Raw genomic sequence first — 27,511 nt, forward strand, 5'->3', positions numbered from 1 at the left:
AACGACTTACAAAATATTGCATTGGATCATTCATCTATTGTATACAATTCTGGGGGGGACAAATGTCATTCATTTTTTATTAAAGGATATGTTCATGGATTTTCTCTACTGAAATCCAATAGCAGATAAAAACAAACTGTACACATAGATTGGATTGGCACTAAAGAAGAAATTGTTAAATAAAAATGATATACTCCTAATTTATAAGAAAATAAATTCAGTCAACAGTATCTGCAAAAATGCCCCCATCCTTTTTGGAGGAAGCTTCCATTTTTTCATCCATGGAGGTTCTAGGCCCACGTCCAAAAATAAAAAAAAATTAGATTATGTTGACATGTGTCATTGGAACATTAGAACACCTTGTGATTTGTCCTATGCTGAGTGATATAAAATGTGAGTACTTTTCCAGTTGTGTACGTGATAGGGAGTCAATTATGAATACTTCTTTCTGGGGTAGAATTTTGAATGCTACACTACTTTCTTTGATTTTAGCAACTGTGTGGTCGGTATAATTTTTATTTCCTAATAATGAAATGAGAAATCTGCTGTAATTTATCAATGGAGTGTGGAATTAATTGATAGCAATAATGTGTTTGGTATACCTTCTATTAATGTATTGAGAAATATGTTGAAAGTATGATATGATTTTATAAAAGATTGTGGAATGAATTGGTTGAATCGTACAAGGATTTGTATATTGTGGGTTTTGTGTTTTATTTTTTTCTTGGTCTCCTTCGTTATGTGTAAGATTTATTTTAAACATGTGCACAACAAAAAATGGAAACATTCAAAATGAGTGTTCTTCCCTTTCTAGACTGCAGAGTCTGATATCCATTTAGTGTTAGGTTTAGGCAATCGTGGATGGCTGGCCCAACAAGTTCTGCCTCCCTTATCACCATTCATCCAGTGGTCTCTTTGACATCTGCCACTTTGGAGTGCAGATGGGGCTGCAGTGTGCTCTTCTCATATTCGAGACATCCAAAAACTGTCTGTTGTAGGCGACAGCTATCCTTCTGTTCCCTTTAGTCAGTTGGAACCAGGCTTTGCTCTGCACAGCAAGGCAGAGATGGCACATTTTGGTACACCAGATCAGAATTCAGCTCTTAACTCCAGTAATCGGTAACAATCTCTTTTTTTTTCCAACTGTTTTTTATTAACTTTTACAATACAATTCATACAACTCAACAGAGCCCCACCTCATGGGGCAAAGACCCTCCCACCGCTACCCCACCCAACCCCTTCCGGATCCCACATGTACTTCACACTTATGTGTCAGCATGTTCGTGTCACAACTAGAGTTCCAACAAGAAAAGAACCTACAGTCCTTATTACTATGGGGGCTATAACCCCGAGATTGACCCAGCAAAACAAAGGGTGTTCCGACTCAGTAGCCGGGAACCATCACAGCATTGTCGGAGTAGTCTCCGGAGCGCCCTGGGATGAGGAGACGCTCTCACAGCGCAGTCCGTCAGCTATGTAGCTCCTGAAGGCCACCCAGTAGTCTCTTGGCCTGCCACTGAGAGGGAGTGACTAATTGTACTGTGTCTCTCTCCGTTCACACACCGACGTGAGGTTCACCCAGTGGTGTAAGGTAGGGGCTGCAGCCGCCCCCCTAGTAACAATCTCTTAAATGTAGTACATTTCGACTCTTCTTTGTTTAATGTGCATATATTTGAAAGGTATATAATAGTTAATTTGTTAGAAACTGCTTTAACTTGGCTAAGGTAAATGTTGTGCTAATTTGGTGCATGATCCTCATTTTCTGACTATTGCTTAGCAACTACAAGGGACTTAACTGCAATTCAGGAAATATGATTGGAATCCAGGGCAGTTTTGTTTTTTTCGGAATTAAATGACCTCCTTAACTGTGTAAAATTGCATATACTTAATGTTGGGTATGGTTTTCAGTTAACCCTTTAAGTGCCATGGGTATTTCTCCCCAGTGCCAGAGCCTTTTTTGGTGATTTTGGTATGTGGCCATTCAATGGCTTGTAACTTTTAAGTTACATGAGATATCTCGGCCAAATTTGGCTCCATTTTTTCCCACATGTAGGCGGTCGTAACGCCACCCAGGAATCCCAGGTTGCTGTAGGGGGGTGAGAGAAAATAAGGAAAATGTTGCGAAAATTTTGGGTTTTTTCAAAAAATGCCAATAAAATGATGTACAAAGAAGCATGTGGTTTTTTCCTTGTAAGAGCTAGGAACAAATGGTTTGCTGTGCTGAGTTCCCCAATGTGTTGGCTTTCAGGAACAGGTTGAGTGGAAATGGAAAAAAATTATTTTGATGGGGTTATCAAGCGTTTGGTGAGAGGTAGGCGATTTTTGCCATTTTTGCCAATTAGACATGCATGGACGGAATGGAAGAAAAGGGCAGGAAAGCCAAATTGGAGGACGGAAAGGCATATATTTCTGAAAAGTAGACAAAATTCCAAGTTTAGGAAGGGGTGATTTGCATAGGTCAGCCAACAACTAGGTAGGGGAAACTGCCATCGAATGGGGGAAAAGCGGGAAAATGACTGAAAAAAAGGTATGTGTTGGACATGGTTGGCTTGGTACGGCAATGGCTTCTATGGATTTTGTGAAAAGCAATGCTCCGCTACATTCCCCCGACTCTTGCAGTTAGGAGAGCATACCATTTTTGTAGTGTTTGTACAAAACAAGCAATACCACAAGCCAAACACTGAGCCATGGTACACAGGAGTTTTACGCTCACAGCCTGACCAGACGCACTTAGCATGTGTAAATTGGGAAAACCAATGTGGTGAGGAACGGCAGCCATACATTTTTTGAAAGAGCACAGGCAGACCTTTTCAAGGGTAGGTGACTTGTGCAGGTTACAAAAGTGTATGGTGGCTAAAGTAGCGACTAAATGTAGGTCACATTTGGGTATAGAAAGGGTTGTGAGACAAAGGGCTCCAGCAAATGGGTCAAAACGTTATGAAAACCACACAAACACAACACATGGCCTACCGTCCCGCGTTCCCACAGGTGTCCCGATGAAAACGGTACCTCACATGTGTGGGTGCACCTACCTGGCCGCCAAGGGGAAAGCCTAAAACACAAGTAACCCCAAGTCTGTTTTCACACCGGAAATGTCACACTCTCACATCATACAGATATGGGCCTCGGGTGTCCAAGCCACCAAGGAAAACAGGGAACCCCATGCATTTACGGAAAGAGGACACCCGTGGGAATCCGCAGAGGGATGATATGCCCAAATCGCCCCAGAATTTATTACCCAGACACCCCCGCAAAGTCCGAAATGTGGGAAAAAATACGCATTTTCCTCACATTTCGCTCGACTCACCCATCGAAACACGCCCCCAACAACACATGGCCTACCGTCCCGCGTTCCCACAGGTGTCCCGATGAAAACGGTACCTCACATGTGTGGGTGCACCTACCTGGCCGCCAAGGGGAAAGCCTAAAACACAAGTAACCCCAAGTCTGTTTTCAGAGGGGAATCTCAGCCATTCTGCCGACCGGCACAACATACAGATATGGGCCTCGGGTGTCCAAGCCACCAAGGAAAACAGGGAGCCCCATGCATTTCCGAAAAGAGGACACCCGTGGGAATCCGCAGAGGTGTGATTTGCGCACATCGCCCCAGATTTTTTTACCCAGACACCCCTGCAAAGTCCGAAATGTGGGGGGAAAAAACGCTTTTTCCGCACATTTCGCTCGACGCACCCATCGAAACACGCCCCCAACAACACATGGCCTACCGTCCCGCGTTCCCACAGGTGTCCCGATGAAAACGGTACCTCACATGCGTGGGTGCACCCACCTGGCCGGCAAGGGGCAAGCCGAAAACGCAAGCAACCCCCAGTCTGTTTGCAGAGGGGAATCTCAGCCATTCTGCCGACCGGCACAACATACAGATATGGGCCTCGGGTGTCCAAGCCACCAAGGAAAACAGGGAGCCCCATGCATTTCCGAAAAAGGGGACACCCGTGGGAATCCGCAGAGGTGTGATTTGCGCACATCGCCCCAGATTTTTTTACCCAGACACCCCTGCAAAGTCCGAAATGTGGGGGAAAAAACGCTTTTTCCGCACATTTCGCTCGACGCACCCATCGAAACACGCCCCCAACAACACATGGCCTACCGTCCCGCGTTCCCACAGGTGTCCCGATGAAAACGGTACCTCATATGCGTGGGTGCACCTACCTGGCCGGCAAGGGGCAAGCCGAAAACGCAAGCAACCCCCAGTCTGTTTGCAGAGGGGAATCTCAGCCATTCTGCCGACCGGCACAACATACAGATATGGGCCTCGGGTGTCCAAGCCACCAAGGGAAACAGGGAACCCCATGCATTTCCCAAAAGAGGACACCCGTGGGAATCCACAGAGGTCTGACTTACGCAAATCGGCCCAGAATGTAATACCCAGAACCACCAGCAAAGACCCACATGGGAGAAGGGTGCCCAAGGCCAGGGATATTACCGCCGACTTTGCTGGAGCCCTGGCTGCCCTGCGTTACAGCTTCTCCCCACCAAGGAGTCTCGGCAGTGTGCCAATACCTCCCCGAAGGGAAAAGCTGTAATGCAGCCCAGCCGCAACTCCAGGACAGTTGGAGGTGATCTGCCCAGACGGGCCATTCCCACCCACACCAACAATCCAGCCCCAGTCTCACCCACCCCACTGACAGTGGGCCCTAACCATAGAATAATAAAAAACAGTACTCACATAACGTTGCAGCTGCTCGGGTAGAAAAAGCTGTAAACAAAACAAAGAACATGTGTTACCTACGGACACACCAGCAAAATGTAGCCCTCCCCGGGGGCAGATAGGGGGGGGGGGGTTGTCCTGCACTCCTCCCTGGGCTCAGGCGTCCGTTCCTAGGAGCAGATATCTGGTCCCAGGAAGGGCTGCATGACTTGGCACCCACTCCATTGCGGGTGGGAGGGAGGGGGTCAACGCCCCATCCCATTAGAAAATTCCCTGACCCTTTGGGGTGCCCCACCGCCCCCCTAAAAAGCGTTCCACCATTTTCATTTTTTTCCTTTGGTAACCCAACTCCCCTTGGTGCAGAGGGTCACATTGGTGTGCCAATCTGGCGCCGGGGTGCCCAAACCTTACTGCCCCACCCACTGGGGGGGCCTGTCCCACCATTTTTGGGGGCCCTCACCCCAAATGGCTGGGGGACACACCTCATGCAGGCCTCCCTGGGGTCAGATGCCCCTTCCTAGGAGCAGATATCTGCCCCCAGGGAGGGTTGCATGAGGTGGGGCCCTCCATTTGGGGTGGGGGGGTTGAGGGCCACCCCCCGTTGCGGTAAATCTTGCGCTGCCAATTTAGGGTGGCCCTCAGCCCCCCCTAAAAAGCAGCCTGTGATTTTGTATATTTGTTTTTGTTTACCCAACTTGGCTTGGTGCAGATGGTCCCATTAGTGTGGCTATCTGCCCCCAGGGTGCCCAAACCCTACTGCCCTGTCTATTGGGGGTCCTGCCCCACCTTTTGGGTGCCCACCTCATGCAGATGGGGGGGGGACACACCTCATGCAGGCCTCCCTGGGGTCAGATGCCCCTTCCTAGGAGCAGATATCTGCCCCCAGGGAGGGTTGCATGAGGTGGGGCCCTCCATTTGGGGTGGGGGGGGTTGAGGGCCACCCCCCGTTGCGGTACATCATGCGCTGCCAATTTAGGGTGGCCCTCAGCCCCCCCTAAAAAGCAGCCTGTGTTTTTGTATATTTTTTTTTGTTTACCCAACTTTGCTTGGTGCAGATGGGCCCATTAGTGTGGCTATCTGCCCCCAGGGTGCCCAAACCCTACTGCCCCATCTATTGGGGGTCCTGCCCCAGCTTTTGGGGTGCCACCCCCCCACCCCACCCCCAATGGCTGGGGGACACACCTCATGCAGGCCTCCCTGGGCCTCCTCCAAACGGCTGCGTGAGGTACACCCCACCTCCATTTGGGGGGAGGGGGGAGAGGGCCACCCCAAAAGTTGGGGCAGGACCCCCAATAGATGGGGCAGTAGGGTTTGGGCACCCTGGGGGCAGATAGCCACACTAATGGGCCCATCTGCACCAAGCAAAGTTGGGTAAACAAAAAAAAATATACAAAACCACAGGCTGCTTTTTAGGGGGGGCTGAGGGCCACCCTAAATTGGCAGCGCATGATGTACCGCAACGGGGGTGGCCCTCAACCCCCCCCACCCCAAATGGAGGGCCCGACCTCATGCAACCCTCCCTGGGGGCAGATAGGGGGGGGGGCACCTCATGCATCCCTCCCTGGGGTCAGATGCCCCTTCCTAGGAACAGATATCTGCCCCCAGGGAGGGTTACAAGGGGTGCCCCCTTTCTACTTCGGTTGGGGGGCACCCCCCCCATGGGGGGACACCCCCCCCTTTCATTCAGTAAAAAATCCATGGTGGCTAGTGGCCCCCACCCCTTCCCCCAACCCTGTTTCCCAACATTTCATTTTTATTTTTTATTTTACATTCCCTTGGGGCAGATGGTCAGCCATCTGCCCCAGGGTTCACATGCACGTGCCCCCATGCTTTGGGGTCGGGAGGGGGGAGAGGGCTGCTTACTTGAAGCAGCCCCCTCCCCCCCACCTCACAAAGAGATCCATGGTGGTCTAGTGGGTTGCTGGTCACGGATCGAGCGCTCTGCGCCGATCCGTGACCACCAATGCCTCATATGTGGTGTCCTTGGAAAGGGGAGAAAGTCCCCTTTCCAGGGACACCACTTTCTGCTCAATCCCTGGTGGCCTAGTGGGCCCCAGGACCCCAAACCCCCTCCCACCTCCCCCCATCCCTCTGATTATTTTTTTTTTCTTTTATATATTTCCCTGGGGGCAGATGGTCAGCCATCTGCCCCCAGGGTTCATTTTCATGTGTCCCCATGCTTTGGGGGCCGGGAGGGGGGGAGGGCTGCTTACCTGAAGCAGCCCCCTCCCCCCAACTCACAAACAGATCCATGGTGGTTCAGTGGGTTGCTGGTCACGGATCAGCGCTCTGCGCTGATCCGTGACCAGCAATGCGGCATATGAGTGGTGTCCCTGGAAAGGGGAGAAAGTCCCCTTTCCAGGGACACCACTTTTAGGTCAATCCCTGGTGGCCCAGTGGGCCCCAGGGCCCAAAAACCCCCTCCCACCTTCCCTCGACATTTTTTTTTTTTTCCCCCACCCCTGGGGGCAGTGATCATCTGCCCCCAGGGGTCCCTGGCGCTGTGGCCCCATACTTTGGGGCCACGGGGGAAGGGGGCCGCTTACCTAGTAAGCAGCCCCCCCTCCCCCACGCGTCACAAAAGGATCTTCGTTTGATCCGTGACGTTGCTGCCCGCGGATCGAGGCGCCCTGCGCCCGATCCGCGGGCAGCAAAGCCACACAATGGGTATCGTTGGAAAGGGGAAGATCTCCCCTTTCCAACGATACCCGCCTCGATTTCCGGCTTGAAATACAGCCGGAGATCGAGGCGGAACAAGAAGGGCACTCACCTTCTCTCTCCAACGCAGCAGCCAAAAATGGCTGCTGCGGTGGAATTACTTTCCGTTTCACGCCGACGTGCGTCACGCACGTTGGCGTGAAACTGAAGGAAATCCAACCCCCGGGCAGTGAGGGGGGACCTCCCCCTCACATAGCCCGGGGGTGCAGGGATCGCTCAAAACAAGGTGCCGAAAAGGACGAGCTATCTCGTCCTTGGCACTACGTGTGCACTTCCAAGGACGAGATACCTCGTCCTTGGCACTTAAAGGGTTAATCAGCTTCCCTGCATTAACAACAGCATCATAAAAAATGTATTTAGCTTTTCAAGACCAATGATTTTGTTAATAAATTATGGTATGGGTTATTCATTTTCTAAATGAACATAACATTTTCAAGCCACCTTGCTGTTGCTCAACTAAGCTAGCACCACCAGGAGTAGTAGGATTAGTGATAAGAGGGAAGTATTAGTATTGTACAGATGGGAGGAGTAGCAGTAGTAGTGTGGCATAGCGAGTGTAGTAGAGAGTAATAGCCAGAGAGAGTAACATCGGAGGGAAAGAGGAGGAAGTTGCAGAGAAAGTAAGGAGATGATGGGTGGAGTAGGACGGAGGGAAAGAGGAGGTAAGGGTGAGTGATAGCTAAATCTAGGGAGAGGTATAGTCACACACAAGAATGACCAAGTGGAGCCTGAGTGTCAAAAGTCACCAGAAAACCCAACTAAAGTAATCCCAGGTATCCTAAAGCAGAGACCATCCTAGGTTGTTTCCTGATTGAGTCTTAGAAAGAAAAGGTGTTTGCCTTTAAGTGGTCACCTTTATTAAAACAGGCTTTAGACAGTAGAGGTCATTAAAGGCCAGCCTGTGGTTGGGGGTAGCCTGGGTTAGAGAGGGACTTGCCCATTCCTAGCTTAAACAGACAAGGAGGGATGTCTGAGAGCCCCTTGACTACTAAAGGAATGAAACACAAGCCATTTCTGCTTACAGGGGGAAAGAGTGGTTGTATACACTGTGACAGCCTGCCCTAACACCTTAAATCTGCACATGTTCACTGCAGGCTCTTTGGTTTGCATCCTAGGCAATGGTCTGCTCATTTGGCATTAAAATAATTGGGGTGATTCTGAAATGTTTTCCCCATTGTTTTATAGGGGGTTGTTTAATCCCTGGGGGGGAATGTCTTTGGTGATTTGTGGATATCCTGTTATCTTTTTCCAGCGTTGTTCCTGCATGGGCCACAGTTTTGTTAAATTTCTTTTCCAGCATCCATCGAAGAGACCATCATTTTCAGGCTCACATTTTGGATCACAGATGTTTTTTATGAACCTGAGATCCAGTGGCCCAGACCATTACTGGTCCAGGCATGTCTTACTCTTACGTACCGTACCCTTTCTTCCATCTTGTATAGGTGTCCCTTGCCAGGGAGGGGAACGGAACCTCTTTTCCACCAGAAAAATAAATGTCACCTTTAAATTTACTGGTGTGCGGGGGCGGGGGCCCGGCCCCAGGAGCACGGGGTCCCTTAACCCCACCCACGCCACACCTCAGTCTCCTTTTCTGCATCGACTGGAACGGACTGCGCTACTGGATGATGCATCAAACCTCGTAATTCTGTGCGCTTTCCCCAAAAATCTTAATATTTTCTTTTGCAGATTTGGGAACACTGTCCACCGATGCCCTAGTTTGTACCTGGCGCATGTCGGCTTCGACAGGCTTTAGCAGGTGCCCATCGTGTGACGGTTCCTTCCCCGCAGCAGACCCGCACGCACTCTGTCTCGGGTGCCTTGGTGAAAACCATGGATGAGACGGGTGCTCCGTGTGTGACGCTCTAACGGCCAGGTTAAACACTGGCTCGCGCTTTGGAGAGAGCTGTTCAACAAGACTCCTCCACAGAACGTCAAGGACTACATCTGGAGGAAGACAAAGAAGGTAGGTGCCTTATTTTCCAAAGCACCCCGCAATGAGACTCCTTCCTAAGGAACCCTCTGGCGGGAGGGGGGGTCAATACGGCCCTCACATCGGCTCAGGAAACACTGAGGTTCACGCAGCTACCAACCTCATGGCCGAGGGGTCCAAGGGCACTACCGGTTTCACAGCTGAGGGGTCTGTGAGCTCTACCACTACCGGGACTCTTCCTAAGGGGCCTTGCCCTGATACTACTGAGTCCTTACTCGAGGGGGTGCCTATATGCCATGCCAGCAATACTAGCTGAGGGAGCACCGCCTACTGGGTGCACACCTGAGGTGCACGGTGGGGCACAGCCGGTGCAGACAGGCATGCATGCCGAGCCCGGGCAGACACCCGCTACAGGTCCACATGCTCAAGGCACAGACATGGCACCCCAGGGCAGATGACCTGCAGGACTCAGACGAGGAGGAGCAGGACACGGCTTCCTCAGTAAAAGCCTTCCATGACTGGATTGCTGGCCTGTCGGAAATACCTCGGCATTCCTCAACCCCAGAAGGAGCTTCCTGAGGTGGTAGTTCTGGCGGAGGTCTTGCATCTCCCTACAGGCCTTCGCACAGAAGGGGTGGCTCAATACACACTCCACACAAACCGTTAACAAAAAGCTGGATGCTAAGTTCAGGCAGGCTGAGGGGGACAGCATGCTATTCTCGATACACCTGCAACCTCTCATCGGTTATCGCTGTAGCATCCATGTATGCCAAGCCCCACGCGTCCTTGTCTAGTACTGCCAAGGCAGCCCTCTTGAACAAGGAAGAACGACTCTTGAATCATACAGCAAGAAGGTCTACTCCAATGCTTGTCTACACCTCAGGCAGTCCAACGGAGATTCGCAGACATCCTGACTGCAGCTAATTAAACGCCTGTGGTGGGAAATCGCAGACTTCCTGCCCGACATCCCTAACGACAAGCAAACCCCATTCAAAGCGGGCTAGCTGAGGCGAAACACGTGAGACGGGACGTTATGCAGGCCACATCGACACGGCTAACAGAGCGATCTGTCTGGCAACGGACGTGAGGCCCATAGCCTGGCTAAAGGCTACCAGGTTCAACATAGATGTCGATAGAATCCTGGACCTTCCCTTCTAAGTGGGTGATCTTTTCCACTCCACAACTGATGAAGAGCTGGACAAGAGCAGCTGAGCTCTCAGGCAGCCAGTTCACTGGCGATTCTTACCAAGCCAGCAGCAAAGCCTTATTCACAGGCACAGTCTTGCTCAGACCAGGGACAATCTTTTGGTGGTTTCCGCGGATTCCAGGACTGCAAAGCCAGGCAGCCTGACAGGTCTCTCAGTCAGCACAGGCGAAAACACCACAAAGCCTCTAATAAGGGGTTCTTTCAGTCCCCTTTCCACTCAGCCTCTGACCGAAGAAACAATGACAATTCTTTTCAGGTCCACAGCACCCCAGTTGGAGGCAGGCTGGCCCTGCACAGTCAGGTTTGGCGGGCGAAGTTTGCGGACGTATGGGTCATCTCAGTTGAGTCCTGGGGCTACTGGTTACTTCTTCCTTCTCCTCTTCCCACTTCTCCCCCTCTACTACAGATCGGTACGCCATCACTCCTAGCAGAGATTGGCTTGTTTGTGGAGAGCGAGGCAGTAGAGGAGGCCCTCCACCCCCATCAGGGGCAGGGATTTTACTCCTGCATCTTTGCTATTAAAAAGAACTGCAGAAGTTGAAGATGGTGACGCCAGTGCTCATAGCCGAGGTACTGTGTGGGGGAGACGGGACGTGCTCCCTGAACCTGAAGGATGCGTATCTCCACGTTCCTATTTTGCAGCTTCACCGGGCCTTCCTCATTTCCTGGTCATGGGCCTGCATTTCCAGCCCTTGGGTTAAATTCAGCTCCAAGAGTCTTCACGAGGCTCATGAATGCGGTGGCAGCTCTCCTCAAGTCAGAGTGGCTGCATGTCTATCCATACCTTCGACGACTGGTTAGTCAGGGCCTCATCTCCAGAACAGGTTCAAGCCTCAGCGGACAGGCTCATCTCCACCCTTTTCGATCGGGGTTTTTCAATCAACTACCGTAAATCTCAGTTCACCCCTACACAGGTGCTAGTGTTTCTGGGCCTGTTGTGGGACACACAACAGCAGAAGGTATTGCCCACCGGGGACACGGTTACAGCGATTCGGACTGCCATCTCCCATTTCCGTAGCAGGTCAATCAACACAGGCTGGTGGTATCAACACCTTCTGGGCGTTCTGGCAGCATGCCTCCTGGTGGTTCCGTACACCGGACTCTGCATGCTGAGGCTTCAGTTACATTTTTTGGATTCCTGGGATCCAGTGTTGGGCCATCAGGGGGTCCAGGTCTCCATCCCCCAACATCTGGACCACAATCTCAAATGGTGCCAGCAGGAGGAGAACATCTTGGTGGGCATACCAATCCGTTCACCCCCCCATAGAGTACACTATTGCCTCGGACTGCTCCCGGATTGGGGAGCCACTCTGGGAACGCACTCAGTGGATGGGATCTGGCCACAGACCTACCAGCAGAATCACATCAACTGGCTGGAACTTATGGCAATCTGGTTGGCATGCAAGTCTTTTCTCCCGACCATCAAGGGCAGCTCTGTGTGCATTCAGACAACACAACCTGTATGTGCTATATCAACAAACAGGGGGGCACCAGATCCCTCCAACTGTGCTCATTGACACTGGAAATCTGGGAATGGGCTATCATTGTGGATCTTGGCGTTTCACCTTCCGGGAGAATCCAACCTGGAAGCAGACGGACTGTTGCCTGGCCGCAGTGTGGCAGCTGAATGGAAGAGTACCCCAGGAAGTGTTCAGCAGATGGGGCCAACCCACCACAGATCTATTTGCGACAGTAAACAAACAGACGTGTCAGCAATTTGCGTCCTGGGGAGGAAGGGGATGCAACTCCCTAGGGGACGGACTCCAGATACCCTGGGACGGGATGCGGGCATATGCATTCCCACCGACACCACTGGTTCACAAGGTGGTGAGCAAGATCAGGAACTCCAGGAACTTGAAGATGATCACCATAGTGTCTCGCTGGCCGGAACAACCCTGGTTCTCAGACCTGCAGCCGCTGTCAACCTAGCCGGAGATGGTGCTTCCCCTCAGGAAGGGCCACCTACTAGCACTGCAGGGAGGGGCAGTGCTACACCACTCCCTGGACAGGCTAGCTCTAGCGGCCTGGTTCCCGAATAGCTAACTCTCCAGCACCTTCAGTTGTCTAGAAACAATCTGGAGATCATTCAAAGTGCCAGAAGTCAGGCTACGTGCAAGCTGTACAAACGCAAATGGACGAGATTCTGCTTTTGGGCTAGGGAAAATGGGGTGAATCTACTGACATGTATCCTGGCCCAGATGTTATTTTCGGCCTATCTCGCCAGATCAGCTGTCCAAGTGGATACCTGCCGGACATACCTGCCCACTATTGGTGCACACAGGATCTCCGAGACTCTGTCCTGTTTTTGGCTAATCCCGTATCGAAAAAACACCAGACGGGCCTGACCAGGCTGTATCCCCCAGGCAAAAAGCCTGAATCCCATTTGGGACCTCAAGGTGGTGTTAAGGGCTATAGCCCACATGCCATTTGAGCCCATGGCCACAGCAGACATTAAGTTGGTCACTCTGAAGACAGCCCTTCTGGTTGGTCTTACGTCAGCTCACAGAGTGAATGAGATCCAGGTGTTAGTTGCCTCAGAGCCATACACTAGATGTCACAAATACAAGGTTGTGCTTAGCACGCAACCCAAGTTCCTTCCTAAGGTGGTGTCATCCTTTCATATCAACGAGGAGATTCTGCTCTCCACATTCTTCCTGGACCGCAAGGAAGACGCAGAGAAAATGCTCCATTGTCTGTCAGGAGGGCGTTGAAATTCTATCTGGACAGAACAAAGGGCATCCGCTTGACGGATACACTGTTTGTGACATTTGAGGCCCCAGACCTGGGCAGCACGCCTCCAAGGCATCCATAGCTCGATGGATGACGGCAGCGGTCCTAGAGGCGTGCAAGGTGCAATGGAAGGTTCTGCCGCAGGGCATGCATGTGGTAAGAGCCAAGGCGACCGCAGTCACGTTCCAGTGCCACGTTCCCTGGCAGGTGATCAGCAGAGCGACAACATGGGCCCACCCCTTCAGCCTTTTGCAAACACTGCTGCTTGGATATCAGTGCTAAGGCAGATGCAGCATTCGGCCAAGCAGTGCTGCGTAATATATTTGCGTAGAGAGGCCGTCTCTCTTCCCCAGGGCGTTGTCGGTTGTAATCGCCCATACAGGATGGAGGAAGGGGACGGGACATAGGCGTAATAAAGTGTTACTCACCGGAGTGACTAACCTACTCTGAGTCCATAGTCCCCTTTCCTCCATAAGTCCCACCATCCATCCTCTTATAATAAAACCAGTGAGTGTAATACAGCTGATGCGTCAAAAGGGGACTGAGGTGTGGCGTAGGTAGGTGGGTGGGGTTAAGGGAGCCCCCGCATGACAGTAAATTTAATGGGGAAATGCGCGAGGGACACCCATACAGGATGAAGGAAAAGGGACTAAGGACTAGGAGTACGTTAGTCACTCCGGTGTGTAAAACTTATTTTATGTCACACTAACATTTTGTTTTGCATTGCCTCCTATAATGCTTGTTTGTTACTTTGGTAACATTTGTAATTATCTTTCGAATGCATTGTGTCCTCCCACGTATTCCTCATGTTTGATATACTCCGATATCCTGCTTGCAGCTCGGAAATTTGTCGCATCAGAGGGAGCTGTGCATTGTCATTGCCGACCTCATGTCCCTCGACAGCCTCTGTCCGTCTCGAGTATGACGTCTGTATAAAAGGCATGCACCGTGCCCTTTGCCTCAGTGCCCTTTTTCCGAAAAGCTTGCTCAAGACAGTTTACACGCCTCAGTGTGTATTCTTTGCTGCGCAATTCCAGAAATTGTCAAAGTAGGTCTTCATCTAACCTGAAAACAGGATTCAAGAGATGCGCCGATTGTGGTTCCAAAATGTCCTTAACTGATATTGTTTGGGTATGTCTCTGATGGTTGGGATCTGGTCCCAATGTCAATTACTGTGGCTCGTGCCAATCGATGACAGTTAAAGGAAGGGGAAACTCTCTTTAGGCAGGTCCTCCCCTAAATCAGCTTTGGTCACTCCATCAAAGGCTTAATTGTCCAAAGACAAGAGCTTGAGTTTCTCCTCACTGGCCCAAGAGGTACAGCAAATATGTTAAGCTCTCGAGGCTGTGGTCTCGACGCTCTTTATCGAGCAGGAATAGGAAAAGGTGTCATTGCTCCAAATCGGCCATGTCGGATTCCTCACCCGAGGGGAAAACTGGTACGTTTCCTGAGTAAAAGGGCTTTTAAAGTAGAGTTGGAAAAATTGACTCCAAATGATGAGGTAATTGCGAAGGCGTCAGCACCGACCCCTTTGAAGAAGTCGAAAGAGACTTCCGACCCTATCACGCTAAAGGCCGACAGGGAGTCCTCAAAAGCTGCTCTTCGTGCACCAAAGTGCCCGGACAGCAAGGCCTCTCGAGTGCTTCTTGTGGTCTTGACACCTCGAGGAAAGAGTCCACTTCCACGCCAACCAGCGCTATCGAAGCCTTCAGCGTCCTCTTCGAGGTCATCAAAGGTTTTCAAAACGCAGGCTAAATCATACTTTTTCAGTTCTATGAGCCCCGTCGAGGTTCTGCCGTCTGGTGCCTCACCTCCGTCCCGTTTTACGCATCAACAGTGTCAGACCCTGCAGCCCACGCAGAGCTTTTAGCTCTCTGCGAGATTAGCTCTCTGCTTGCTCCCCGTTTTAGTATTTCAATCCAATTTAACCTCCCTTTGGTGCCTCGCTTCCCCCAGCGCATTTCGGCTGCCAGAGGATGCACAAGATGTGGCTCATGCGACTGATCGTTCCTGGCCTCGGACCCCCATGCACTCTGTCTTGAGTGTTTGGGGCCCGACCACCACTGTGACTCATGTTCGGCTTGCAGCACTCTTGGTCACAGGGCATTGAAGAATTGGTTGTCGTGGTAGAGGATCTCTCGTCGAGAAAAGGTGGGCCCCCTGTTCAGCATGGCTCCACAGCATGGCGACTCCTTTGCTGGGGTTCTCACGGATAGGGGTTCCTTGGATTCATTTTTGGCAGGCCAAAGCCTCTAAGACTACCGGCTCTCAAGTTGAGGGGCCTGGGGCCCTACCGGGCTGTCCTCAGAAGGGCGATCAAGTTCAACCTCTACTTCGACCCAAAGAGTTAAGGGATCGTCGATTACCACCTCCATGAGTCTGTTCGTGGCACGATCCAGCACGACTACTGGCACAGGCGCCGAGGACGTCCAGCCTGCGGGGGCTCGCTCTTGAGGTTTGAGTCAGGGCGTTTTGACGACCGGCTGAGGGCTCGGCACCTACCAGAGGGATCTGAGGTCGATGCTTCTGCTTCGGGTGAAAGACCCAAGATGCATCTTCCAGTGTTCGAGGCTTCTGGTGGCTCACGGCCTTCGCCCCCTCCTGCTCAGGGCGTGTGCGAGGCTTCAAAATGGCGGAGAGGCACGTGGCAGACCCTGCCAGGCCAGCAGCCATCTTGGATCCAACTCTGCGCCCGCCCGTGCTTTCACCCAGTGAATGGTCTTTGCAAGATGATACCAGTGCCCTTCTCTCTGGAAGCGGCAGTGGATTGTACGGTACCGGCATAGGGTCTCCTCAAGGATACAACTACCTATTGCAGCCTTACGGTTGTACGCCTCAGGCTCCTTGGTGCTTTGACCAGGAGCAGAGACCCAGCGCCTCGGATAGCCGGGCCCCTAGGGACCCAGTGGCTAGTGAGGACCACTTCTTTGAGTGCTTCCTCTTCCTCTTACACTCAGATGAAGGGGCTTGTGAAGGTCATCCTGCAGTTGGCAGAGGTTTTGAGTAAGCGCACCACGATCAAGTCTGGCATCCCTCTCCAGAAGGATGTCCTGCAGGTTGCGAGAAAGGATTGGGAGAAGCCCAGGGCCAACACCCAGATGAACAAGAAGCTGGACAGCAGGTTCAGGCTGATGGACGGGAGCCAATCCTCCTGGCCTCCCACCCGCAGCCACATTCTTCAGTGGTGGATGCGGCCTCATTATATTCTAAACCATCGTGTTCGTCGTCTTACTCCATGGCAGCCGCCGTCAGTTGTCTTTCCAAGATGGACAAGGTCCTCGAGTCTTTGGGCGAGTACGGTTATTCCATCTCGGATCTGCATCTGACAAGCCAACACAGACGCCCTCTTGGCGGCGTCTAACCAGAAGCTGTGACGGGAGCTCAGGAATTTCTGCCTGACCTCCCTTCGGACAAGCAAGTCCCTTTCAAGCCGGTCTGGCAGATACTCGGGCTGTTGCGCAGGACCACATGGAGTCTTTGGTCTCCCACATTGACACAGACTACAGTTGGCTGTGCCTTGGTGTTCAGATGAGAAGGACGGCGTGGATGCAAGCCACTCATATTTTTCATCTGACGCGCAAGAGCGGATCCTGGATCTGCCCTTCGAGGGCGTGGACCTTTTTCATTTGTCAACCAATAACAAGTTGACGAAGAAAACCTCCACTCAAACCACTAAATCCTTGGCCATCCTGACAAAGCCGGGACAGAAATCCTTCCCTCAATCGCAGGACAGGATCTAATTCAAACCTCGTGCTTTCTCCGGCTTCAAGGGGTTTTGGGACTGCAGTACCCAGAGGCCTGACTGGTTGCCCAGGGACAACAGGAGGAAGCAGCAGAGGATATCACACAGGTTTTTCCACTCCCCCGCCTCTGCTCCCCCCCCTGATGCCAAGAAGCAGTGACGTCAATGTTGGGCAACCAAGCTTGCCTGTTGGGGGCAGTTTGGCTCTATACGTAGCATCCACGGGCTTCAGTCTAAATCTCTTTGTTTCCCTCTTCCATCCTCTCCTCCTCTTCACTAGATCGGGTCCCCGGCTCTTTTACAGGAGGTCCTTTCGCTCTTGGAGATCAGGCGATGGAACCGGTTCCTCTTTCAGAAATGGACTCAAGTACTATTTCAGGATTTTTTGCAGTAACCAAGTACAACCAGGCTGGCCTAAGGGGTTGTCCCAGACCTGTCATTTCTAAATCTGGCTTCACTGCTAGAATGCTTCAGGATTATTATCCCTGCTCACATAGCCGAGTCTCTATGTGCAGGGGGCTGGATGTGTTCCCCGGACCTCAAGGATGCGTACCTGCATGTACCAATCTACCAACAGCATCTGAAGTTTTTGAGGTTCACCATTGTCGTACCGTGCTCAGGACAAGGTGCTGCCTTTTTGCCTGAACTCGGCCCCTTGTGTCTCCCAGAAGTTGATGAACACAGTCGCGGGCCTTCTCAGCTTGGGGGGCCATCATCTATACCATTATTTGGACGACTGGCTGGTGAGGGCATGCCCCACGCCCGAGAAGATACGGTCCCTCCGCAAGGCGGTGGGGCACTTTCTGGCCGCTTGACCACCTCAGCATGGTGGTTCCAGCACCTTCTGGGCCTGATGGCCTCCTGCGTGCTCACTGTGTAGTACATTAGCCTCAAGATGAGGCGCCTCTAGCTCCACCTGGCGGCCATTTGTCATTAGGAGACCTGGTCTCAGTTGGATAGGATCCCAATACCACCTCTCCTTCTGCCTGATCTTCACTGGTGGATGATGGATGCCAATGTTTCAATGGGCGCACCCTTCATCCGCCCGGAGCCTATTCTGGTGGTGACTACAGACTCTTCTCTTTTGGGCTTGGGCGGGGGGGCTACACTGGAGCGCTACGTCATTCATGGCACATAGTCCAGGACGGAAGCCCTCCTTCATATAATCTGCTCAGGCTCACGCAGGGTTGCACCTGTTCCTCCTCCTCCTCCTCCTCCTCTGTCGGGAGGTGGTATTGGTCTGTGAATGGAACCTGACTGAAGGGGTTTGGATTTCTGTGGTCCACCTTCCGGGGACAGCAATGCAGAAACTGACCAACTGAGCTGCATGGGGTTCAACACCTACGAGTGGGAGTTTCACACTGACTCCTTCTTGCCCCTCTTCCAGCGTTGGGGGTTCTTGTACCTGGACTTGTTCGCATCTCCCCAGAATGCCAAGTGCCCCCGGTCGCTTCACGTGTAGTTCGGGGGTCACAGGGAGATGCCTTCCAGATCGGTTAGCACAGCTGCAGGTGTTATGCGTTTCTGCACACTCCTCTGCTCCAACGGACCCTGTGCAGGTTCTGCGCTTTGCTGGGTTTCAGCCTAATCCTGGTTGCCCCCCACTGGCCTTCGAGACCCTGGTTTTCAGATCTGCTGAAGTTGTGTTCCCAGGGTCACGCCCACCTTCTGATCTCCAGCAGGGGCTTTCTGACGCAGCAGGGAGGGGTTGTGGAACATCCGGGCCCGGCCAAGCTGGTGCTGGCGGCCTGTATCTTGGCCAGCTGAAACTTAAGCATTCTCAATTTACAGATGACATCTGGGACATCATTCAACAGGCCAGGAGGAGGCCCTTGCCTCAGTCCCAGTATCAGAGCAAATAGACTAGTTTCTGCCATTGGGCTTGGGACAAGGGTCTGGACCCTGTCACCTGTCCCCTGGATGGTGTGCTGGCTTTTTCAGCACACCTGGCTCGTTCTAGAGATCAGGTTGGATACTTGCAGCACTTATTTGGCAGACATTGGGGCTTACAGGAATTCCCCATAGCATATGTTTTTGGCCGCCAACCTGAGGGTTAAGGCCCACCTTAAAGGGTTGTCTAGGCTTTTTCCTCCTGTGCATAGGTCGCACCCGGTCTGGAACCTGAATGTGATTCTTGCTGCTTTGAAGCGCAAGCATTTCGAGCCGATGGTCTCTTTGGACATCCACTTGGTGATGCTAAAGACAGTTTTACTGGTGGCTTCCACCTCTGCACGCAGGGTTATTGAGCTGCAGGCGTCGTCTTTGTGCGAGCCCTTCACGACAAGGTCATTATGCGCACTTGCCCAAACCTCTTGCCTAAGGTGTCCTCACCATTTCATCTGTATCAAGCGATCTGCCTGCCGGTGTTCTTCCCGAATCCGCAGTCGGAGGCAGAGAGGGCCCTACATTCCTTGGACCTCAAGAGGGTCCTCCAGATTTTTATCTCTCGGGCAAAATCCTTCAGGAACTCTGAGGCATTGTTTGTGACTTTTGGTGGCTCTTCCCTTGGCCCTCAGGCTTCTATTGCCTGTTGGATGGTTCAGGCCATTTCAGAGGTGTACACAGCCATGGGAAAACCTGTTCCTGAGTGGATTCATGCCGATGCGGTCATAGCCAAGGCCACAGCCGTCATGTTTCAGGAACATGCTTCTTGGGATGACATCAGCAAGGCGGCTACTTGGGCCACTCTGTCTGCCTGCTGTAAGCACCACTCACTGGACACCAGCTGCAGACATGATGCAGAGTTTGGTCAGGCTCGGCTGAAGAACCTTTTTACTTCATCCTAGATATGAGGCAGGTGTTAGGCAGAATCCTGTGCAGTGCCCTTAGGGACCACTACACACAATTAAGACTACAAGTGGTAATACAAGTTCACCTTTGGTACAAGCCTGTACCACACTGTTAAAGTGGTAGCAGTAGCAGAGCAGCCAGACTTATCTCAAGAGCAAATGAGCAGTAGTAGAGATTACACAAAGGACTACAATTACTGTGACTCAAGCAAACACTGACTCAAGGTTTTTGGTTAAATAAAAGTACATTTATTTTAAACCATCTGTTCACAAAACCCTTCACTTCTATTAAATTAAAACCACATGTAAAATACACTACACACAACCAATTCACTTTGTGCTGTACAATTCAAGGTAAGTACCCTTGGTTTTGACAGACCAGTGTTATGAAACAAAGACGTTACCGGCGGGACAGATGCAATCACTTTTTGACAGTAATGACAGTTCGGTCTTACTAAAGATACGCGTACCTGTGGGAAGAAATGTTACCGGAGTTAAAACACACTTAGCACATGAATCAACACAAAAGAATTGGGGATAAAAATCATAGGCAATACTTTTGTCAAAGCAGATAGAATCATAGGACACTTTCCTACAAGTGAATAAAAGTCAATAGGCCTGCGCCAATGTCAAGTGGAACAGGGTTCCTGTTGCTGAGGATCACACGGATAGTGCAGTTCACATTTCGAGATTGCCAGGAGTACTTGGATATTGTCAACAGGGGAAGCAAAAGTTATAAGAGGGAAGGAAGACGAGGGCAAGCCTTGGGCGAGAAAAAAAAGGTTCACCCCAATTCCTCGAAGCTGGACACAGTACCTTATTCGACTGAAGAAGAGCTGGTGTTAGGGCAGTTGTTCCTGGTAGTTCCTGCAGACTCACGGTTCCTGGAGCTTCAGTCGTGGAGACGAGAAGACATACGTCTGGAGCAATCTGCACTACCCAGGTATCAAGCCAGCAGCAACCGCAGCAATGAATAAAAGGTGCGCTCCTTTAAAACAGGAGAGGCTCTTCAGGTGGCTATCCGGACCACTACAGCAGTGTGCAGTGATTTCGACCAAGAAGAGGATCCTCTGGCTGTGGAAGATGAGCTGGTTGATCCCACGAGGCTCAAGGGAAGAAGACTCCGGACTGGATCTTCTCTTGTTGTTGAAGAGTAGATAGCTCAGGACTGCAGCAGGGCTTCACTGAGACTCTGTAGTTGCAGCAGCCATCGTCTTCTCCACTTCTCTTCGGTTCCTTGCAGTTCCAGTGGCGACTCTTACTTCCAGCCCAAGAGTCCTGCCTTTTATGCGAAAATCACCCATTCACACAGCCTGGCTGTCAATCACACAGCTGGGGGGTTGTCCGACCCGGACAACCCCTCCAGCCAATTGACGCAAAGTGTGACTTGGGTTTCCAAGGAAACCCTGTGCAGGGGGTGACTACACCCCTCCCTCACATTCAGCCCACCTAGACACCCAGGCGCCAAAAGGAGGGCTTCTTGGGAGAGGCCAGCCAAAAGGCGGTGAACAAAGAAGGCAAACCTGGTTTGCCGTGCAAAGTAACACAAGAAGGACTTTAACAAAAAGAAATGGCGTATAAACCCGACCGGAGCCAAAAGAACGAGTATTTGGTCAAGCGGGTTTATGTTCGAGGCTAATATAATAGCCTGGAACAGTACCACATTTATATAGTATAATCGCGGTAGAAAAGTTAGGGTAGATACCACTGCTACCAGCCAAGTCTAAATGTTAAAAGAGCAAAACAAAGCTCAGAGAGGCACAGACAAAAAGGGATAGGAATTAACCCTTTCCAGTACTCCATGTAAGATGGGGTGTAATGGGTCTGTAGTTTTAAATGACTACATAAAGTAAATGGCAACTTTACCTGTTTCTGGGGGACAGTAGTCAGCCCCAGAGAAATGGAGTCAGTGGGAAGTCTCAAAGACAACCCTGTGTCACTGCACTGAAGGTGTTGTGTAACACAGATAAGAAGGGGGACTCATGGAGTGGTGTACTCCAGAGCCCAAGATCACACAAACAGTAGAAATACACATGGCAAAACACATGTAGGAGTGGGAAAAAGGCTCACACTCTTAACAAGTGGAAAAAATAAACTCCAGAAATCCAGCAAAGCTGCTGGGGGACTCACTAGGTCAGGGAAATTAGCCAAAGAATGAGAATTCTCCCTAACAGCAGGTTATCACTGTTCCACTCCATGTTCTTGTTTGGTGGAATCACCCACAAGGATGGAGGAAAGGCGGATGGGACGTATGAGTAATTAAAGTTACTGTAGTGAATAGTAATCCTTAGTCCCCTTTCCTCCATACGTCCCACTCCCTTTCCCCTCAAGTATGCCAAGGGCTAAGAAGTACTAAAAGTAGCCAAGTACCTAAGCATCCGATGTGTTCAAAGGGGACTAAGTTGAGGTGCTGGTGGGTGGGTCCTCGGTGGGGTGTTTCCACACCCGAGGCCGCGCCCCGCGTGCTGTACTAAATTTAAAGGGCAAGCTCAATTTTTCGCTGCCAAAGGTTCTGGTACCGTCCCCATGTTGGGGGACCCCCACAAGGATGGAGGAAAGGGGACTAAGGACTGAGTACTCTGGTCACTATGGTGAGGAACTTAAATTTCTGCTCCGGGGATTTCCTCAGAGAGGGGCTCTGGGAGATGCGTCCATAGTGTAATGGGAATTCCCACTTCTGCACACATTGCCTCTGGTACCCATCATTCCTCATGTTCTCAGGCGGTTGATAAAGTTCAGGAAATCCATTAACCTGATTGTTCTAGATTGGGCCAGGAGGAGTTGGTACCTGGAACTTATGGAGATGTCCGTCTGCCCTCATATTCGTCTCCTCCCAAGAGAGCATCTGCTGTCGTAGGAGGGAGGTCGCTTTCTTCACCCAGAAACCAAACCAGGACCCTCAACCTTCACCCCTGGTTTCTGAGAGGCTGAGGTACAAAGATTGGTACCTTCCAGAAGACATCCTGGAGGTTATGCTTTTGGCGAGAAGGCCAGCGACAAAATATTTGTACTGCTGCCGTTGGAACAAGTTTTGCAGCTGGTGTAGAGAAAAAGCAACAGGCGCATTCTCTTGTGACGCACTTTCGCCGTTGTCTTTTTTTAAATTTTTTTTAATTTTTTTTTTTTTACATCTAACTCATCAGGGACTACAGGTTTCCAAGGGCTATCGGGCCGCATTGTCCATTTTTAGGCGCTCACCAGAACTCTGTTTCTATTTCAAGGTTCCTATTGTTATTCAATTTTTAAAAGGGCTGGCTAATATTTTCCTGCCGGCTCATTTCATTGTTCCGATCTGAGACCTCAACCTAGTTTTGAGCTTCCTGGTGGGTGCTCCTTTTGAGCCATATCATTCCTGTCCCCTAAGGATGCTTTCATTAAAACTGTTTCTGACGGCCTTTAGCGAGCTTCAAGCTTTGTCCTCTCAGCCACCATTTAGTGTCTTCTATAAAGACAAAGTAGTCTTGAGGGTTCGCCCCTCGTTTCTGCCGAAGCTGGTGTCAGAATTTCATTCTACCCTCCATCTAAAGAGGAGGAAAGATTCCACAGACTGGATCCCAAGAGAACGTTAAGCTTTTATTTTAATAAGCTTTCTAAATTGATACCCGATGACCAACTTTTTGTTCCCTATTCGGGCCATAGGATAGGACAAGCGATTACAAAACAAACATTGTCTAATTGGATAATCCTATGCATTGCGGAGTGGTACAAACTAGCTGGGAAAGAAATTCATGATGGCTTAATAGCTCATTCGACTAGAGGAGTTGCCACTTCCTCAGCCCTTAAGTGGGGGGTGCTGGTGCAAGATATTTGCAATGCCGCCACCTGGACTTCGTTGCATACCTTCACAAATGATTATTACTTGGATTCCCCATTGGCCACTAAACCAGATTTGGAAAAGCTGTGTTACAAAGTATAAATGAAGAATAAACTCTCCTTTCCCACCTCCTACAAAGCACTGCTGTGGGAGTCTATCAAATACTGGATGTTCTCCCATGTATTCCTCATCGCCCCTCCCAGCATACCCCTCTGTCAGGAGAGTTTCTGTGATTTACACCTTAGTCTCTGTTAATGCTCACGTCTTTCTCATCTTCAAGACTGCTATGCTGGTGAGCGGAAAATCATGAACTCAGGCAATGGGCGCGGTGCGTGCCTTTTTATACCAACATCCTACTTAAGATGGATGTAGGCATCGAGGGACACCGTGTCGGCGTTGATGACTCACAACGCCCTCTGCTGTGAAGAGTTACCGAGCTGCAAGCAGGATATCGGACGTGGGAGGAACATCCCGTCGAAAGAACATCTTTTGCTGAGGATGTGATCTTGAGTTGGTATTCTTTTGGTGGACTTTATATGGCATTTCAATGTCACTGTTACTTGACCCCAGAGCTTCAGTTTACCTTTTTATGAGATGGTGTCATAAAATGTCATGCCTAGAACATTAGAAGACCATTTTTCTAGAAAATATAATACTCTATGCTTAACATAAAGTAAATAACTTCTCTGACAATAAAATGCAGTAGTTGGGTGAGAAGATGGGTAGACAACTTAAGAGTCTTAAGAACAACAGGGGAGCGAATGTATAAGTCCTAATCTTGGCGCAGGACTCGCAACTTCAAGGAAAATAAAATGCTACTTGTAGTTTTAAGGCGCCTTCTAAGACTCTACAACTGGAAGTCTAATTTTAAATGTAATTGTTATCTTTCAATTTGACATTTTGACGCTAGCCTATTTCACTCCTATGAATGTTGCAGAAAAATTTGAAATCTGGAAAAACATACCGGTTACCGATAGACAACCGTGTTTCTCAATGCCTTAAATTCTTATCACTGCAAAGTGTGATCTATCGTCTTCGCCTTTCATGCAGTGTTTTCTTTCTTTGCTATCTTCAAAGGGTTAAAAGAGGTATTCAGTTAGTGATTTCTGTATTTGAGTACCGTAACAAAATAGGCCTGAGCACTACGCAATGATTTTTTGTGGGGACTGCATAGAGCTCAACAATGCAGCTGCCCATCTTCTGGTGGATTACGCCCGCTTTGGCCTAATCAGCCTGCACTGGAGATGCACTGACTGCATATGGCGGTTTCAGGTCCAAGTTTAGTGCCAAGAGGCCAAACACAGTGCGCCAATTATAAATTCTGTATTGCAACAAAACACAGATTAGCTAACACCCTTTTGTTTGCTCCTCAGTCCGATGTATTCAGATGATTCTACACTACATATTGGGGAATGGTGTGGCCTGATCCACCACCAGCATTTGGCAGTTTATATGCTTCATCCGAACCGTGGACTAGCTATCTCGATTTGCACATCCAAGCTGCACCTGCTGAGGCCCCTTATCGCATTGCATTTTCCATGTCTGTATGTTTTTGTTTATGTTGGCCAACCTTTGCTTTTCACGCTTGACAATAAATGGATACATTGTTCACACTCCAGAAAGACATTAAAGAAATCTGGTTACATAATCTGTGTTCCCTTCAGTAATTCTGAAAGCTTGTCTAGTGTTCCGACAAAGAGTTCTGGCCTGTTATTGTTTGCCTCTTCTTGTTTTACTTGAAAAACAATTAAAATCTTATATAGTGAAATTCAGTTGTACTTAAAAAAATATATTAAATGTGGTCTTTTTTTCAAGCAGGTCTTGGGTTCAGCATAGCAGGGGGTGTTGGTAATCAACACATTCCTGGTGATAACAGCATCTATGTAACAAAAATCATTGAAGGGGGCGCAGCACACAAAGATGGCAGACTGCAGATTGGAGACAAACTTCTAGCTGTGAGTTAAATCTGTGTTGATTACTTTTCTAAAATGTTTAACATTTCATGTCTTTTGTGTCTGGCATATCTGTGAAAGATGAAAGCATGTGTGTTGGTTCAGTATTCAGACCCTGCTTGGTGATTTTTTTAGTTTGTGGGAAAATTGCATTTTTTTAACATATTTACACCATTCAAGAACTACTTCCAATTTTATAATGTTTTTGGGGTGAATTTGGTGTATGTCAAGAGATTGCAATAACTGTGCATCTAGTTATTGGGAAATGACATGCAGCCTAGCTAGAATCAGTTTGTCAGTTGGCTCTCGCTGCATATGTCCGTCCCCAAACCTAGATAAGTGAGAATGGGAGGATATGTATCTGACGAGCATAAACTGTGAAGTTAACCTTTACTCATTCGATACTAAAAAGGATAACAAAATTGGAAATAAAGCAGCCGAAGCACAGCAAGATTTGCCCAAGATCAAAACATGTTGGTCAAGTAGATTAGGATTCACATCTTCTAATAAAAGTTTTCGAAACAGCGCTGCATGCGTGACAAAACTGCTCCGACAGTTTACCTTTTCAGAATAATACAGCGCAATTTACCTTTTTCATACAAGAACCCCTCTTCACCGCATTTCAATAATAGCATTGTGGATTGGCGACATGAATAACGATGTGGTGAGCAATTATTAAGGTAATGTCTAGTCAGTGAAATAAAGGGTTATTCGCCGAGCCTATATATATATATATATATATGAAAACCATACAATGATGTATTGATGACATGAGCCAAGTGTTCAGTTCACTCTTTAGTATGGGTTTATTAATTATTTAATTGCTCATTACATTCTTGTGACTTTTGTATGCCTGCTCTTAGTCTTTATAACTTAACTTTCAACTCTGTCCCAAAACAAAGGTATGATTTTGCTTCAACTCAGTAATAGTGCTGCTGTTCCCAAACTGTACAACAATTATTATGAAAAATACTGCCCCAGAGAATAAAAGAGGGGGCAACACCACTATACTGTTAGCGAGGTATGCAGTCCTTCTTAAAACAAATGAGTGCACTCAAAAAGTGAACTAATAAAGTCTGAAGGTTTATGTTGAGATAAAAGCAGAATGTTCCATGCTGCTTTCAATGCTTGACATTGGTGCTCACACATGACTATATGGTGGTGACTCACAGGTAAGAGGCTGACGTGAGGTTCCAGCAACCTCCTCTTGTGCAACAATGACTTGGTTGTTTGTGCCTCAGCAAGGCCAGAGGTCCTAGTCTATCTCAGCGCTAGTCCAAAGTCTCCTGAAGAGAGAGAGAGAGAGAGAGAGAGAGAGAGTGTGTGTGAGTAGGACAGAGTAAGAATGTGCCTTTGGCTAGAGTTGAGCTATTCACGTGTGAGAATTGGGGTGTATGGAGAATGGGAACCTACTTGTATGACATTGTGCAAATTTGTGTATAGTGTTGGATGGAGATGGGTATATGCTTCTGTTAGGGATGAGGCAGTGACTATTGGTATGTTTCTGTGCAGTTGGTTATCTGGATAGTGTTAGATGCACATGCAAGACAGTTGATGGAGGGCGTGGGGTTGTGCCTGCGAGAAGATGGAACATGGTCCTTTATATTTGTGGAAATGAGCTGGGTGTCGGGAAAATGGTTAAGTCAGACGTTGTCTTTGAGCAGTGGGTGGAGTGTGGATATTTAAATGGGGAACTGTACATAGATGCGATGATATGTGCCTTTGAAGGGTGAGTGAGGCTCTTACTCAGAGGGATGGATGAGGATGAGTTAAATTCCTAAGCCAGCAATGTCTAAGCTGCTGGATTTCATTTGAATTGCTATCCCTGCATTCATTTAATATTACAAATCCAGCAAAATGTTTATTTTGTATTGGTAATGCATTTTAAGGTTGCTAATGCCCTGCCTGCTCACATCATTGCTAGTCCCTTGTCATTTGACCATTATGGGAAATTCCCCTT

The 27,511-nt window shown here is 49.6% G+C and overlaps 1 protein-coding gene across 27 annotated transcripts in view; it reads left to right on the forward strand.

Moving 5' to 3' along the window:
• The window catches only part of DLG1 (discs large MAGUK scaffold protein 1), a 2,685,689-nt gene that overhangs the window by 1,458,715 nt on the left and 1,199,463 nt on the right, over window positions 1–27,511 (forward strand). For 15 of the 27 annotated variants that reach the window (XM_069618590.1, XM_069618602.1, XM_069618593.1 and 12 more), the window contains one exon: window positions 25,418–25,554. In XM_069618590.1, the coding sequence (XP_069474691.1) occupies window positions 25,418–25,554 (137 nt within the window). Of the gene's footprint in view, window positions 1–25,414; window positions 25,555–27,511 lie in introns of all 27 variants that reach the window. The other 12 variants (XM_069618589.1, XM_069618591.1, XM_069618601.1 and 9 more) reach the window with 1 other exon arrangement.

Source organism: Ambystoma mexicanum, chromosome 10 (genome assembly GCF_040938575.1).
Source record: "Ambystoma mexicanum isolate Mex_15411 chromosome 10, UKY_AmexF1_1, whole genome shotgun sequence".
Lineage (NCBI taxonomy): Eukaryota > Metazoa > Chordata > Amphibia > Caudata > Ambystomatidae > Ambystoma > Ambystoma mexicanum.